Here is a 15,247-nt window from a genome sequence, read left to right as displayed (position 1 = left end):
AGTCAGAGACCTGGCCTACAACCCAGACATGTGCCCTAACTGGGACTCAAACTGGTGGACCTTTGGGTTCATGGGCTGGCGCCCAATCCACTGAGCCACACCAGCCAGGGCTGATTCTGCCTGTATGATTTTAAAGGTACAGATAAAAAAGAATGAAACACCATTCTGAAATTCTGAGCTTTCAGATTGCCTGTTTGATGTCATGTAGATTGCACCTCTGAACCCTTGACATACATCTGGGTTTGCTGTGTTTGGACAGATAGTCCCTGAGTCTGGTCTCTCATCTCCTGGTAGAACACCCTTGTCCCCCAACTACCCATCCCCCTCCATATCCTCCCTACCCTTCTGTTTTTCCCTTTCTCCACAGACAGGCAAACAGTTTTTTTCTGGCACATGGCAGATTATTCTAGACCTGTCCTTATGCATGGCTCACCTGGTAGCTGCTTTTTTATACCCTGAGGTCAAGAATAGAAGGCTTGATTTCCCTGAGAGAATGAATTTTTCTAGCAAAAGTTCTGTCCAAGGATACTGAGCTGTCACTACCTTCTTCCCATTTCCGGTTCCAGCCCCCTCCTCTCGCCCACTAGGTGTCCTGTTGTGTGCTCAGAAGGCCGTCTTCCTCTACAGCCTTCTCCACCTCAACATTTCTTTAGTGAGAAAATGGCTGTTTTGTAGGAAAAATGGTAATGTTAAATTCTGAACACTTCAGACTAAAATAATTGAGAATAGACGTATTTGTTGTAAGGGGGAATATTAAACTTTTGTACTCTTTAAATATATATATTTACATATATGTATATATTAATATATATGTTTTACATTGTGTAGCAGTTTATTTAATTATTCCTGTGTCCCTCCCAGAATAGATATCTGGGGGAGGGCAGGGAATCTGTTCCCAAGTCCAAGGCCAGCACCCACATGGCCTTGGGGTGGGAGCAAGGGCTACTCCAGGGCTGTCTGCCCTGCACCCAGAAATTCATGGAGCTCCTTGGCTTTCCCAGCCTGGATGGGCATTGGGAGTGACCACGTTAGTAGCCAAGTGACTTGAGACAGGTCTCTCTCCTTTCTGTGTCTCCATCTTTTCCTCTGTAATAGTACCAGGCCCAGGCAGAGTGCAGGGATATCTGACCCCAGCAGCCCCCTGGGCCAGCAAGGTGCCCACAGGGTTGGTTGCAGGGTGACAGGAAACCATCCACCCTGAGGGGCCCCAAGGTGCCAAGTGCCTAATGTTGGGTAGCTAAGGTTGGGGGCAGGGAGTCCAGAGCAGCTTCAGACTCCAAGGTACCCCATGGTCTGGCCACCGCAGGGAAAGGTGGGGACAGCACTGTGCCAGCTGAGGCTCATTTATGCCAGCAAGCAAAGGTCAAGATGTAGGGGCCTGAGGTGGATTCTGGGTTTGAGGCTTAAGGTCCGGGGGAGGTTTAACCCTGGGTTGGAGAGTGATTCAGCAATGCAGTGGGGGACCCAGGAGTGGAGGGTGGGGTGGTCAGGGCGTGAGGTCCCCAGCAGCAGCAGCATAAGCAGCCCGGGGCACAGCTGGTTGGGGCTGTCAGGGTGTATGCAGTGTAGGGGCTCCAGGCAGGTGGAGAAGGCCATGATGTGTGCCCCGAAGTTCTGCTCCTGCAGAGCTGGTGCACCAGTTGCACCTGCAGGCCAAGCACGAACACTGCCAGGTCCTCGCCCCCATGGGTTTTGTAAGATGGGCCCAGCCACCTGCTGTTGGTACTTGGGGTCGCTGCCTTGGCTGTCGCTGACATTGGACTGGGAGCCCCTGCTGAGTGAGAAATCCGGGCCATTGCCCTAAAGGAGGGAGGTGTAAGCCTTGCCATTTGAGGCCTCCTCTGCAGCCAGCCAGAAAATGGAGCTGCCCCGCAGTGGGTAGCCACCAAAAGTAAAGATGCGAGTGGTCAGCAGTGACCAGGGTTGGTGTGCCCTTCTCACTTGTGAGCTGGCTGGCCATCCCTGTCAAAGGCATCACTGAAATTGGCACTGTCAGTCAGTGTCAGGTAAGCTCCATCCTCAGGATGGCCATAGTCAGTGAGAACCCCCTCATGAAGGGGTGGAAGCCTCGGGAATTCCTGCCCAGCAAGCACAAGGCCACCTCTGTCATCTCCATCAGGGTTGGGTCCTGCTCAGGGTCTCAGTGACTCTCATACTTCATGTCCTCTGTGTTAGAGAAGCCCATGAGATGTGTTACAGAGGGGTCCCAGGACACCTGAATGAGCAGTGTTCGGTTCCACATACCAGGCACCCTGGCGCTTGGCCTGCCGCTCCTGAACCAGGTTCTTCCTGCCCTTCCTGACTCCACTCCGTCTGGCATCACCAGGGCACTCCGGGTCTGGGGTTCCCTTGGGAGGCACGTACTTGTGGCCTCTGCCCAGGATCATGTTGACCTGCGTGTTGGAGATGTCCTGACAGCCCTCCCTCAGTGTGGGGGTGGGCATGTCGGCATCAGCACCAGTTTCTGTTCACGGTGTGTGCATAGGTGTGTGCGCTGAGAAGGCAGGCTGCACTCTCGTGGTGGTCACCACGCCCACTGACTTCCCTGCCTTCTTGGACCAGTTCATCATAGAGGTGACCTATTGCCATGTGTTGTGTTGCCCTGGTTAAATCAGGTGGCTGCATTCACACCAATGGTCTGGTAAGCTGGTCTTGACCCCACACAGGAAGGCTGTGACCATGCCTGTGCTGTCTGGCACTTGTCTGTCCACATTGTATGTGTTGGCCAGAGCCATGTATGGGGATTGGTCCGTGGTTGGCCTGGGGGAAGGATGGGGGGTGGGTCTCAGGTCCCAGCTTGCCATTCATCTGTCCTTTTATGATCTGAGTTGCTGTCATGGATACCTCATTCCCATCCCCCAAGAAGATAATGAGGTTCTTGGCAGCCATCTGGGTGGGCTGTAGCTTCTTGGTGGTGTCCGGGGCCTAGGCTGTCTGGCGGTTCCAGTAGGCTGGGTCTTCCTCCTCACCCGGGGTGATGCCCAGGGAGAGCCACTGCAGCAGCAACAGCAGCAACAGCAGCACCCAGGCTCCCTGCGTGCCTGTGGGGTGTTGGGCAGGTGATGGAGCTGGGACTCCAGAGGGGCTGGGACCTGGTGAGACTGGAACTTGGGCAAGGCTGAGACACCAGAGTACCACCTGCAGTGCACGCTCTACTCTTCAAACACTGCGTTTGTAAAGGCTGCTGCTTTCTGGGCACACGGGCTTCTTGTGGAATTCTTCCAACACTTCAAAGTGCATCTTCTCAAGGTGGTCAGTCTTTCAATATGTATATTTCAGGGCTGTTTTAAAACATGGAAACACTCAAGATGGGTACGAGTTGTTTCCTATTGAGAGGTCATTTGTCATCAGTTTCAACTGTTGCTTCATGTGGGCAGCTTGGCAATGTAAAAATTTAAACCTTGGCATTGATCAATAGCAGACAGAACCTGTCAAACACTACTTTCCAGCTCATTTAATGACTGAATTGGTAGACTGCACCTGAAAAATGTTCTATAGAAATGATTTTTTTTGTTAAAATAATTTATCACAATTAATGTATACACTTAACACACTATTCTTCCCAAGTATTGATGCATATCAATAATATAGTTCAGCTCTTCATGATTACATTTTCAGCACTGTAAGCTTGTGCACAAATCAGATTATTTAAAAAAATTTAATGTGTTTATGGATATTTAATATTCCAATTATAGATTTTTCAAATGTGACTTTAGACCATTTCCCCCAAAATAGTCACACTCAGCTCTCCACTAAGAGTGGACACATAATCAGTCAAGTTTATTGAGCTTGACCATTTCAGAAACACCACCACCATTCACTTTAAGCATTTCCTAGCTTTTTACAATTAAAAAAATGGTAGAAAAAAAGAATCGTAGATTTTTTCAGAGGCAAAAAGAAAACATTTCAGAACAAAATCAGGCCAAAATCTTTGGAATTCAAAGTGACTAAACACCCAGAAGAGACACATTATAAAACCTGCCAACGACATGCCTGCTCACAGGTCAGAACTGAATTCCTTTTTAATAACTCGGGTATTTACTCTCTTTCTCAGTGATACAGGAACAACACCTCCAGAGAGTGGAATTTTTGGATTTATGATAAACTTCTCTGCATTTCTTGGTAAGTACACGATAATTATTATAAATAAATGAAAAATATACAATCTTAAAGGAAGGCAAATATGTTTTTCACCGTGGATGTATGATTTTTTTAATCATTATCTTTTTAACAGACTTCATTTTTTAGAACAGTTTTAGGCTCGCAGCAAAATGAACTCACAGGTAAAGATGCCCGTATAGTCCGTTCCCTCCCCCAGCCTCCTCTGTTATCAGCATCCCCCACCAGAGTGGTCCATTCGTTGATGAGCCTGCACCGACTCCTCAGAATCAGCCAAAGTCCATAGTTTACATCAAGATTCATCCTTGGTGTGTATCATTTTTTAAAAGTACAGCTTATGCAACCACAGCTTTGCTCTACTTTGAGAAACTAATATAAACTGAAATCTAAAGTTACTTATGCCCTCATAGCACTACTTTTCAATTCACCTGGCAATTTACCACAAGATTATCAAGTGGATTTTAAATGTAATTTGATTTTAAAAATTGGGGGTTTTATCCAACATATTTGTGTAAGGCGCAAAGACTAAGCTAATGTCTTAGCCAATGTCTAAGCTGATGTTTCTCAGACTGTGTTTTGAAGGCAACGCCCACGAAAATCACCGGGGTGCTGGTGAAAATGCAGGTTCCGGGGCCACACCACAGATCTTCTCAATCAGAACCTCTGGGAGTGTGGCCCAAGCGCATGCGCCATGAACCAGCCATCTAGGGGACTTGCATACTCACTAAAGCTTGCGAACCATGGACTAAGGTGTTGTCTCACCTGTTAGAGAGAGGGGAGAGGGGAAGTGGGGAAGTTTGTCCCCAACTCAGGTGTGATGTTTCTCTTCAGTTCCTCAAGTGCCCCTGAGATGCCGATGGCAGGACACATCTACAGATGTGAGAGGGGGGCTCTTTCTCTTTGTCCTTTCAGGAACCCCCACAGAAAATTAAGTGTTTGCCAAGGGCCTGTTATGTAACCAGCCCTTCTGTCCCTCTCTATCGGTATAGGTGGGAAGGGACAGAAGTACTGGAAGCTTTACTTAGTGACTTGGCACCTTTGGAATTTTTTCATCCTGCTTAGCAGAGAGAAAGTTTGACCCCATTTGTGGTCTTCTGCTCCCAAGGTTGTGGGGTGAGCGAGGGGAAGTAGAAATAGTCCATCAGTTCAAGTGCCCTCTCACACTATCCTTGTCCAGCATCCAGATTTAGAAGACAGATTGTTTCGTTACCAGCAAGTGATAAATAGATTTTTGCTCCTAGGCAAGGTAGAATCTGACGTATCTTTGTTTAAAAATCTATGATATATGATTAGTTTTTAGCCTGCTTTTTAAAGTCCAGCACAAACATTATGGCCATCACATTATTTCAGTACATAGAAATCTACTTTATTCTTTTAACACATGCATGTTATCGATTTCATGGGTGTATTACATTTCATTTAATCAGTACCCTGTTGTTAAACATTTAGGCTATTTCTGATTTTGGAATTTGCAATGCTAAAGCAAATATCCTTTTAAATATATCTTTGCATATATATGTGAGTTTCTCTATAAGGTAAATTCACATTTGTGAGAAAAGGATAACAGCTAAAATGGTGTGTGTACCCATCACACTGGGTAGGGAACATGATAGGATGAGGAAGGGCAGGAGCGGGTGAGTGGGAAGACTATTGCAATTAGGAGATTGAAGACACACAGTAAAAAATAGCACTACAAAGCCATTTCTATGTTTTTCACTCTAAATGGTCAAATAATAACAATTCACTACTGTACCTTTCTTTTTCAGGTGCAGCCACAATGTACACAAGATACAAAATAGTGGAAAAGCAGAATCAAACCAGCTATTTCAGCACTCCTGTTTTTAACCTGGTGTCCTTAGTTCTGGGATTGGTGGGATGTATCGGAATGGGCATTGTTGCCAATTTTCAGGTATGACCTGAAATTGTTTTTGCTATTGGTGGTGATGGAGTTTGTGTGTCTGGAAGAGAGAGGCAACAGCACAACAGCCATGCCTGTGCCAGTGTAGCTATCAGATAGTTGATGGGTTTATAACAATTGGGGTAATTTGCTTTTTAGAAACAAATACCATTTGAAATTCAGTCCTGCCTGGTACTTGGGAGTGATGGGGTGGATGTGTGCGTGATCACGCATGATCGTGACAGAGAGTGTGCTTTGAATGACGTTATGGGCGTTACATCGCTCCGTGTTCTTATCGACGTGGTTGATGTGTTGGGAGAGCTACTTCAGCCATTGTAATGATTTCATCAAGAGTGTGAGATGTCTGTGTACGAGTGTGTGTGTGTGTGTGTGTGTACTGATTCTGTGGTTTAACTTTTGGTGTTCAATTCAAATAGCGGCACCTCCTCTCTTTCTCGAATGAGGATATAGGCCCATGGAAGTGAAATCATTTGCTCAGGGTGCCTCAGATAATTAGTTGCTGAGCCAAAATGTGGCCCCACTGGAGCCGACTATCTTACATGATGACAACTGCGGAGTCTGCTCAGTAGAGACTCACCATGTCAAGTGTTTGGAAAAAAACCCCCACTCGTTTTACTCTAATTTGTGGATTCCTATCATCCCAAAGTCTCTTTTCAGAAAGCGTGCATTTATTTATCTATGGAGACAATGTTTAATATTTTTAAAAGACATTTGTTGTGGGAATTGCAAGGATTGGCTGAGATAACGTACCGTGACCAGTGGTCTGCACTTGGTGGCTGTCACAGTCATCCCAGGTCCATCATTATAGGCTAACACTAGAGCGGTCCTGCTCTCTCCATCACTGTTCTGTCCTGCGGCAGCAGAAAGGAAGTTACTCAGGACGACTTCTTGTTCGGCCCAGGGGTACACCTTTAACTTTTCTCCCACCAGAAGTGGGTTAATCTTTTGTGATTCTTATTTGTACAAAATGGTGTCAGTCTTTATTGCTAGTCCACTACTGATGTACATATCCTCACAATGATGCAGCAGCCCCGGGGGTGCTACACCCCAGTATTGATCCGTGAGGATAATAAATAAGCACAGACCGGCACCCACACCATTGTTTTCCATTCATTTGCTAATGTCCATTCCTCCGTGAAGGTGGACCATTGTCACAGAGTCCTCTGTCTCATCTGCCCCATGTGGGGCCTCGTAGAACCACCTATTCCGCACGGCTCACAGGGATGCCATCTGTTAGTGGAAGGGGAGGGGACGTTATAGTCAAGCGCTCTGGGAAACTCTGTGCTGTGTCATGAGGGCTGAGGGGAAGGCACCCTTCCTCAAGTTACAGTGTCTTCAGGACAGCCTGTGGGCTGGGATATACTGTCAGTTCTCAGGGCCAATTAGTGTCCACTTGTGGGTATTACTAACCTGTAATTAGTAGTGACCTTGTTCACATGGAGAGCTAGAAAGGTAAGAACCAAACTTGTAGCCTTCCTGAAACAAGTGTAGAGGGCTTCATGGAAGGTATTTTGTTAATTCAATTTGCTTCTGGCTCCATTTTACTTTCCTATTCTCGTGCTTTTTTTTTACAAAGAAAAAACTAGTTTAATGTTGAATTGGCCAGTACTGAGACAGGGGGCTCATCCTCTAAACAAACCAACTCGCCGACGGCGTGTCTGTTACAGATTATGTAAGGTAAAACCGCAAGACAGCATGGGTTAAGGGTTTGGGTTGTGCTAAGAGCTGGTTGGAGATTAGGTGAAGGTCATGAATCATTTCTTCAGGTCTTGAGGATAGTTCTGCGGTCTGTTCCAGAGTCCTGTCCGGTCGCATGGGAAAGTAGCCAGGGGTCTTTCCATCTTCGGGCTCAGGAACTGAAACATAACTTAGGTCAAGATGTTATCTTTCACCAGCCAGAGGTCTGTACTGTGTGAATATTATCTCTAGCTACTGTCTTCTGCTGCCTCTGGCACTGCAGACTGTCAGGGAGAGGCTAGGTCTCTGGTACAGAGCAGCGATTTTCAACCTTTTACATCTCATGGCACACAGAAACTAATTATTAAAATTCTGCAGCACACCCAGAAATCTATTTTTTTGCCAGTCTGACACACACACAAAAAAAACAGATGTAATTTTGATTCATTCACATGGGAAGGCTTTCATTGTGTTGGCTCCTGTCATTTTTTTATTGGACAATCTAAGGGAAAAGAGGTCAGTGCTCCTGAGTAAATAGTTAGGTATTGCATACTTTAAAAATTCTTGTGGCACACCTGTGCAGCACACCAGTTGAAAATAGCTGGTGTAGAGAGAGAGAGCTCAGTCTCCTGTCATATTGTCCCTACATGGTGACATCAGATACATCATGTTGCAATGCATGGTTGCATGTGACATTGGCCACATAGCAGAGACTCTGTGACATTTCCTTATGCGTTATGCCTGTGTGCATTTTTTTCATAACCTGTATTAGAAATTTTCTATGTGACAGACTTGTGAAAGCATTCACCCACATAATTTAACTCATATATTTTAACTCATAAAATTCTAATAACGACCTTAGAAGATAGTGGTGTAATTTTTCTCTCATTTTCGATGGCATCGTGGAAGCCCAGAGAAGTTAATACTTACCCAAGATCATATGAGCAGTAAAGGCAGAAGTGGCCCTTGCAGCGAAGCAGTCTGTCTAGAGCCTGTAGAAAAAAGTTAACCTCAATGCTACAATGAAGAAATCTCTGGGAGGAAAAAGCGTGCCACAATCCCGAGTTCTAGCATCAGAAAGCACAATTAAAAAAAAAAAAAAAGGAGTGGAGAGACCTGGAAGGATATCATTTGTCTAGTAGAATGTGGATCTGAATTGTTCAGTAGGGGGTACCATGCACTGTCTGATATCCTAATCACTTTCTTCTCCAAATCACTCAATTTCATGACACACCTGTCGATTTTGAAGCCACAAAGGGCAGACTTTCAGAAGAAAACTTGGATGGTTAGATGATTGAACTCTTGGTTCTCTTTAAGGCTTCCATGACGTGATTACATTTTTACAAAAACCAGAAATAGAGTCAGTAGCTTTCCTGAGACCAAAGTGTTTGCCTTGTCATTGTTCCCATAAATAGCTTTACAACTTCCTTGTTTGATATCCTGTAATTCATTTTCTGCATGCTGTGAGCAGACCAGCTTGAGCTGTTACCTTGAGAAGAGTTAGAGATCTGTGGGTGAGAGAGAGCATCGACTCTGGTGGTTTTTCCTGAGTAGGAACTAAATTGCACTTATCAGGAGTTCGAGGACAGCTCCCTTTCCTGAGCTGGTGGGTGGGATGGCTACTCTTCAGTACGTCCTCACCAATTTCTGTCCATGCTGTAATTTTCCTCGGCAAGTTTCCATCTTTGAAAAGTCAGGTTTTTCAAAGCATAACACTCTATTTTTACTCTCTTTTCAATGAACAAAAGTGTTTTGAAAAAGGGATTCAAAATGGGCACTAAGTATTCATCTTATCTTCTATCTAAGATTCATGCCTGATCTCGGAATCATTCGCTTTCAAAAGGCATCTTTGATGACAAAGCATGCACGCCACAGTGAAAAAGGCACATTACAAATACAACTCCCATTCAATCAAAGGCCTTAAAAAGAATTTTTTTCCTCACCCAAGACATCTTTTTGTTGCTTGTAGAGAGAGAGAGAAAGTGTGTGTGAGAGAGAGAGCGAGAGAGACAGAAGCATCCATCAGTTGCCTTCCGTGTGTGCTTGAAATGGGAATTTTTGTGCCCAGACCAGGGATTGAACCCGAAACTTAGGTATGTGCCCTAACTGGAAGTTGAATCCCAGCCTTTCAGTTATGGGACAACACTCCAACCAACTGAGGCACACCAGCCAGGGCTCTAGGACCTTTTGATCTGAACTGGCAGTGTTAATGTGGGGGCCGGCCAGTTTGCAGATTAATTTTCTAAAGGATGTGTTGACTTGGGCTGGGCTGAAGAAGCCAATTCCCTGACAGTGCTGGCGGGAGGAAAAAAATAGCATGTAAATTCAGAACGTTGACTTACTTAGCATGAAAAAAAATGGAGAGTGGAAAGAACTAGGATTCTCAGACGATTATGCTTGAAAATGACTCAGCAGTATATGCCTTGCTTTTTGTTTATTTCCCTTGACCAAATGTGCCTAACATTCAAGGAGTAGAAAGGATTTGTTTTCTTAATTTTTTTACTGTTTTTTAAAACATTTCTTATGTTTGTAATTTTTTTAGTGTTGTTCAATTACAGTTGTCCCCTTCCCCCTCATTGCTCCTGCCCTACCCGCTCCCCCTCCCACATTCAATCCTACCTTCCCCCCCATTGTCCTTGTCCATGGGTTCTTTATATACATGTTCCTTGACTTGACTCTTCCGCTTGTTTCCTCTGTTATCCTTCTCCCCACTCCCCTCTGGTCACTGTCAGCTTGTTCTTTATTCCCATGTCTCTGGTTCTGTTTTGCTGGCTTGTTTGTTTTGTTGATTATGTTTCACTTATAGGTGAGATCATATGGTATTTGTCTTTCACCACCTGGCTGGTTTCACTTAGCATAATATTCTCTACTTCCATCCATGCTGTTGAGAAGGGTAGGAGCTCCTTCTTTCTTTCTGCTGCCTAGTATTCCATTGTGTAAATGTACTGGTTTTTTGATCCACTCATTTATTGATGGGCATTTAGACTGTTTCCAGCACTTGGCTGTTGTAAATTGTGCTGCTATGAATATTGGGGTGCATAGGTTCTTTTGTACTGGTAATTCAGGATTCTTAGGGTATAATACTAGTTGTGGAACTGCTGGATCAAAAGGCAGTTCCATTTTTAGTTTTCTGAGGAAATCCCATACTGTTTTCCACAGAGGCCACAGCAGTCTGCATTCCCACCAACAGAGCACTAGGGTTCCCTTTTCCACATCCTTGCCAGCACTTATTGTTTGTTGATTTGTTTATGAGGCCATTCTGACCGGTGTGAAGTGGTACCTCATTGTGGTTTTAATTTGCATCTCTCTGATGGCTAGTGATGCTGAGCATCCTTTCATATGCCTGTGGTTCCTCCTTGGAGAATTGTCTGTTCAGATCCTTTTCTCACTTTTTAATTGGATTGTTTGTCTTCCCGGTGTGGAGTTGTGTGAGTTCTTTATATGTTTTTGAGATCAAACCCTTGTCCAAGGTATTATTGGCAAATATATTTTCCCATATGGTTGGTTCCATTTTCATTTTGCTGATGTTTTCTATAGCTGTGTAGAAGCTTTTTAACTTGATGTAGTCCCATTCGTTTATTCTTTCTTTTATATATATCCTATGCTCTAGGGGACATATGGGTGAAAATATTGCTGGATGGGACATCTGAAATTTTCCTGCCTATGTTCTCCTGTAGGACTCTCATGGTATCATAACTTATATTTAAGCCTTTTATCTATCTTGAGTTTATTTTTGTGTATGGTGTAAACTGGTGATCAAGTTTCATTTTTTTGCATGTACTTGTTCAGATCTCCCAACACCATTTATTGAAGAGGCTATTTTTACTCTATTTTATGCTTCTGTCCTCATTGTTAAATATTAATTGACCATAGAGACATAGGTTTATTTCTGGGCTTTCTATTCTGTTCCATTGATCTATGTATCTGTTCTTATGCCAGTACAAGAATGTTTTGATTACAGTAGCCTTGTAATATAGTTCAATATCAGGTATTGTAATCCCTCCTACTTTGTTCTTCTTTCTCAAAATTGCTGAAGCTATTCCAGATCACTTATGGTTCCATATACATTTTTGAAATGTTTGTTCTATATCTGTGAAATATGTCACTGAATCTTTAAATAGCTTTGGGTAGTGAGGATATTTTAATGATGTTAATTCTTCCAATCCATGAACATGTTACATGCTTCCACTTATTTGCGTCTTCCTTAATTTCTTTCTTCCATGTTCTGTAGGTTTCTGAGTACAGGTCTTTTCTCTCCTTGATTGGGTTTTTTACTGTTTTTTAAAAAAATAACATTATATTAGTCCCAGGTGTGTAGCAGTGGTTTCATATATGCATGGATTGTGAAATGATCAACACGGTAAGTTTAGTTAACATGCACCATCTCCCATAGTTACAATTTTTTTTCTTATGATGAGCACTTTTAAGATTTGTTCTCTTAAAATAAAAGAAAAAAGATTTACTTTCTTAGCAACTTTCAAAAATATACTTTTATTCAATATAGTCAGTATGCTATACATGATATAAATGAAAAGTTTTGCCCTTTAACAGGAAGTTTTCGCTTTTTGGCCACCTTTACCCATTTCCCCACCCTTCCACTCCACACCTCTGGTAGCCACCCATCTGTTTTCTGTATCTATGAGTTCAGTTTTCTTTTAAAGATTTTACTTATAAGTGAGATCATACAGCATTTGTCTTTCTCTCTCTGCCTTATTTCACTTAGTAGTATAATGCCCTCAGATCTATCCATGTTGTTAATAAATGGCAAGATTTTTCTTTTTTCTTATGGCTGAATAATATTCCATGGTAGACTATGTGTGTGTGTCTATATAATGGACACTTAGGTTGTCTCCATGTCTTGACTATTATAAATAATGCTGTAATGATCATGGGGTACAGATATTTTTTTGAGGTAGTGATTTCATTTCCTTTCAATTATTATTATTTTTTAATTGTGATAAAATACCTATAATATCAAATTTACCATCTTAATCATTTTTAAGTGTAAAGTTCAATACAGTTCAAAATATTTCTTAATTCTTCAAGTACTTAAAGGTATATCTACATTTTAGAAGGCATAGAATATATTTTATTTTTCATGTATAACTTTCCTAAATCTATACATACCCTACCTATACAGAATATACCTAACAAGGGAACAATTTATGTTCTGTTGTAAAATGTTCATGCACTTTTATTTAACTATAACACAAATCAAGTTTCTAGCTTCAAGTTCCTATATTTCTAGCTTTGATACCTGAAAAATAATATTTTTTCAAAAATCTCCCTTTCCCATTTGAAGAATAAAGATTTTTTAAAAAGAGCCCATTTGAGCCAAAAGAAATTCAGATTAGGCTGTATCAAAATAGGGAGCCAATACTTAATACTTTTTTTCTGAACAGTCTGAACAGAGAACATGGTAGGTCTGTGGAAACTTGGGTGGTCAAAGAGAAGTTGGTGGACAGGGAACTGGGGCCCAAAAGAGGCTTTCTTGGACAATACTTTAACTTCCCCTTTTGAAAAATTCAAATTTTTAAGTTCAAGTAGAGACTCAGTCATTCAGGCTAAACATCATTGTTGTTCTGGAAGGTGAGTGCCCATTGAACACTTGAGAAGGGCCTAATGTGAGCTCATTAGTGGGTCAGTTATGACCACACTTGGGGGCAACAGCCAACTTTCTGCCTAGACCGGGTGTAGGGCTGCTTCCCTGTTGAAATGGCTGGGGTGCCCGGGCCAGGACTTGATTTGAAGTTGTCAGTGCATTGCAAGAGCAGTGATTTTACTTAGAACTGTGTGTTCATTGGGGTGGCTTGGGAGGGACAAAGACGTTATTGAGGAGCAGGGAGCCTAAAAACACCGAGTCCCCCTTGGCACCTTTATGTACTTTTGTATGCACTTGGTCAGATAACCTGCACTGCAAACCTGCACTGCAGACATTGTTATGCTCATTGTACAGGTCAGAAATTGAGGTTTTAAACCCAGGTCACAGACCCCAGTGGTGGAGTCAAGATAATTTTTTTTTTTTATCCAGGTCAGCCAGGCTCCAAAGCCCACTCAACACCACGCTGCCACCTTTAAGGTTGATGTTACTCTGTCCTTGTCCCACATGCCCAAATTTACTGTGGGACATTTACATCATCATGGGGGAAGGCTTTTCTCTTGGTAATTGTGTAAAAGCTGTCACAGGTGGATACATCTGTGACAACAGATGGCTTAGAATAGCCTGGAGCGCGTGAGCGCTTGGATCACGGTGTGGACAGGCTCATGTGGAGTAACGCACACGTGTGACTTTCTCTCTAGGAGTTAGCTGTCCCGGTGGTCCATGATGGCGGCGCCCTGCTGGCTTTTGTCTGCGGTGTGATGTACACGCTCCTGCAGTCCATCATCTCCTACAAGTCGTGTCCTCAGTGGAACAGCCTGTCCACGTGCCACGTACGGATGGCCATCTCTGCCATTTCCTGTGCGGCGGTCATCCCCAGTATCCTTTCCACACTTGTCAGTGTCCTCACAAGCTTGACGCCTTCCCGTACCTTGCCCCCAGCAAAAGGAAAAAAAGCATGAAAAAAAAGCAAAGGTTAACAGCCAAGTTTCCATGTGCTTCAGAAGAAGAACCACGGGGAGAAAAGTGTAAATCATTAAGAAAAATGTCTCAACAGGGTCAGGTTAGATCAAAAGAATCTCCAGGGAAAAGAATGTTATGAAAGGAGGATGGAAAAAATCTCGGAAAACTTCAGTCTTTATTTACTTTCCTTCCAACAGGGTCGGCTTCACCAGCTATGGGAAAATATTTATCTTTCTTTGGAGTGCTTGGTTAGAGACACCAAATATTGGCATTGTACTTAAAGTAATAGCCCTGTGAAGTCCCAAGAGGGCCAGACTCTCCCCTCTCCCTGCACGAAGGTGACTAGATGAGTTGACTTCCTTGTCCACATTAAGAGGTTTCTAAAAGCTCTATATTGACTTTTAAGTCAATTAAAACACATGTAGCCTTTCCTTTTTATTACTGATTTCATTTTCAAAATTTCGTTTTCTAACTCAGCAGTGTGAGAAAGAAATATAAGTTTATCAGACTTGTATGCTCTGATTTAGAGGAAATGAAAGCCCTCTTGCTTTCATCCTCTCTCTTGGGATTTAACACATAATATAAAAAAGTTCTGGTCTTCAAGGGGTGGAAAATTCCCCATCTTTCGAAATACCATCTGCACTCATATCAGAGAAAAATGCAGGGTCATTAAAATGGTAATTCCTCTCATGTAACAGGCAAATGGGAACTGTTCTAGTGGCCATTTTGTCAGTGTGCGTTGGATGATGGTATGAAGTGGGCAAGCTCATGTGGTAGCATCCCATGTGCTTCCGATGTTGAGCTTTGCATTGCACTTTTCAAATAGAAGCGAAACAAAATGTGAAGTCTGTGTATGGTTTGGGGCTTGGTTTGGTTTTCATCTTAGGGAAGGAAGTTTTTCATTACAAACTTTCTAAGCACAGAGGAAATAAATCCTAGTGTTGAGAAGTTTAACTACAAAATATCTACCC

General features: G+C 43.1%; 1 protein-coding gene across 1 annotated transcript in view; it reads left to right on the top strand.

The window, feature by feature from the left end:
• Positions 1–15,247, top strand: part of DRAM1 (DNA damage regulated autophagy modulator 1) — a 38,770-nt gene that overhangs the window by 12,549 nt on the left and 10,974 nt on the right. Inside the window, exons 2-4 of the mRNA XM_037160401.2 lie at positions 4,055–4,122; positions 5,886–6,028; positions 14,015–14,192. Of these exons, the coding sequence (XP_037016296.1) occupies positions 4,055–4,122; positions 5,886–6,028; positions 14,015–14,192 (389 nt within the window). The remainder of the gene's footprint in view (positions 1–4,054; positions 4,123–5,885; positions 6,029–14,014; positions 14,193–15,247) is intronic.

Source organism: Artibeus jamaicensis, unplaced genomic scaffold (assembly GCF_021234435.1).
Source record: "Artibeus jamaicensis isolate MK-2021 breed Jamaican fruit bat unplaced genomic scaffold, CSHL_Jam_final contig_233, whole genome shotgun sequence".
NCBI classification, from domain to species: Eukaryota; Metazoa; Chordata; class Mammalia; order Chiroptera; family Phyllostomidae; genus Artibeus; species Artibeus jamaicensis.
Note: the sequence above shows the minus strand (reverse complement) of the source record. Positions and strands in the feature narration are given on the sequence as shown.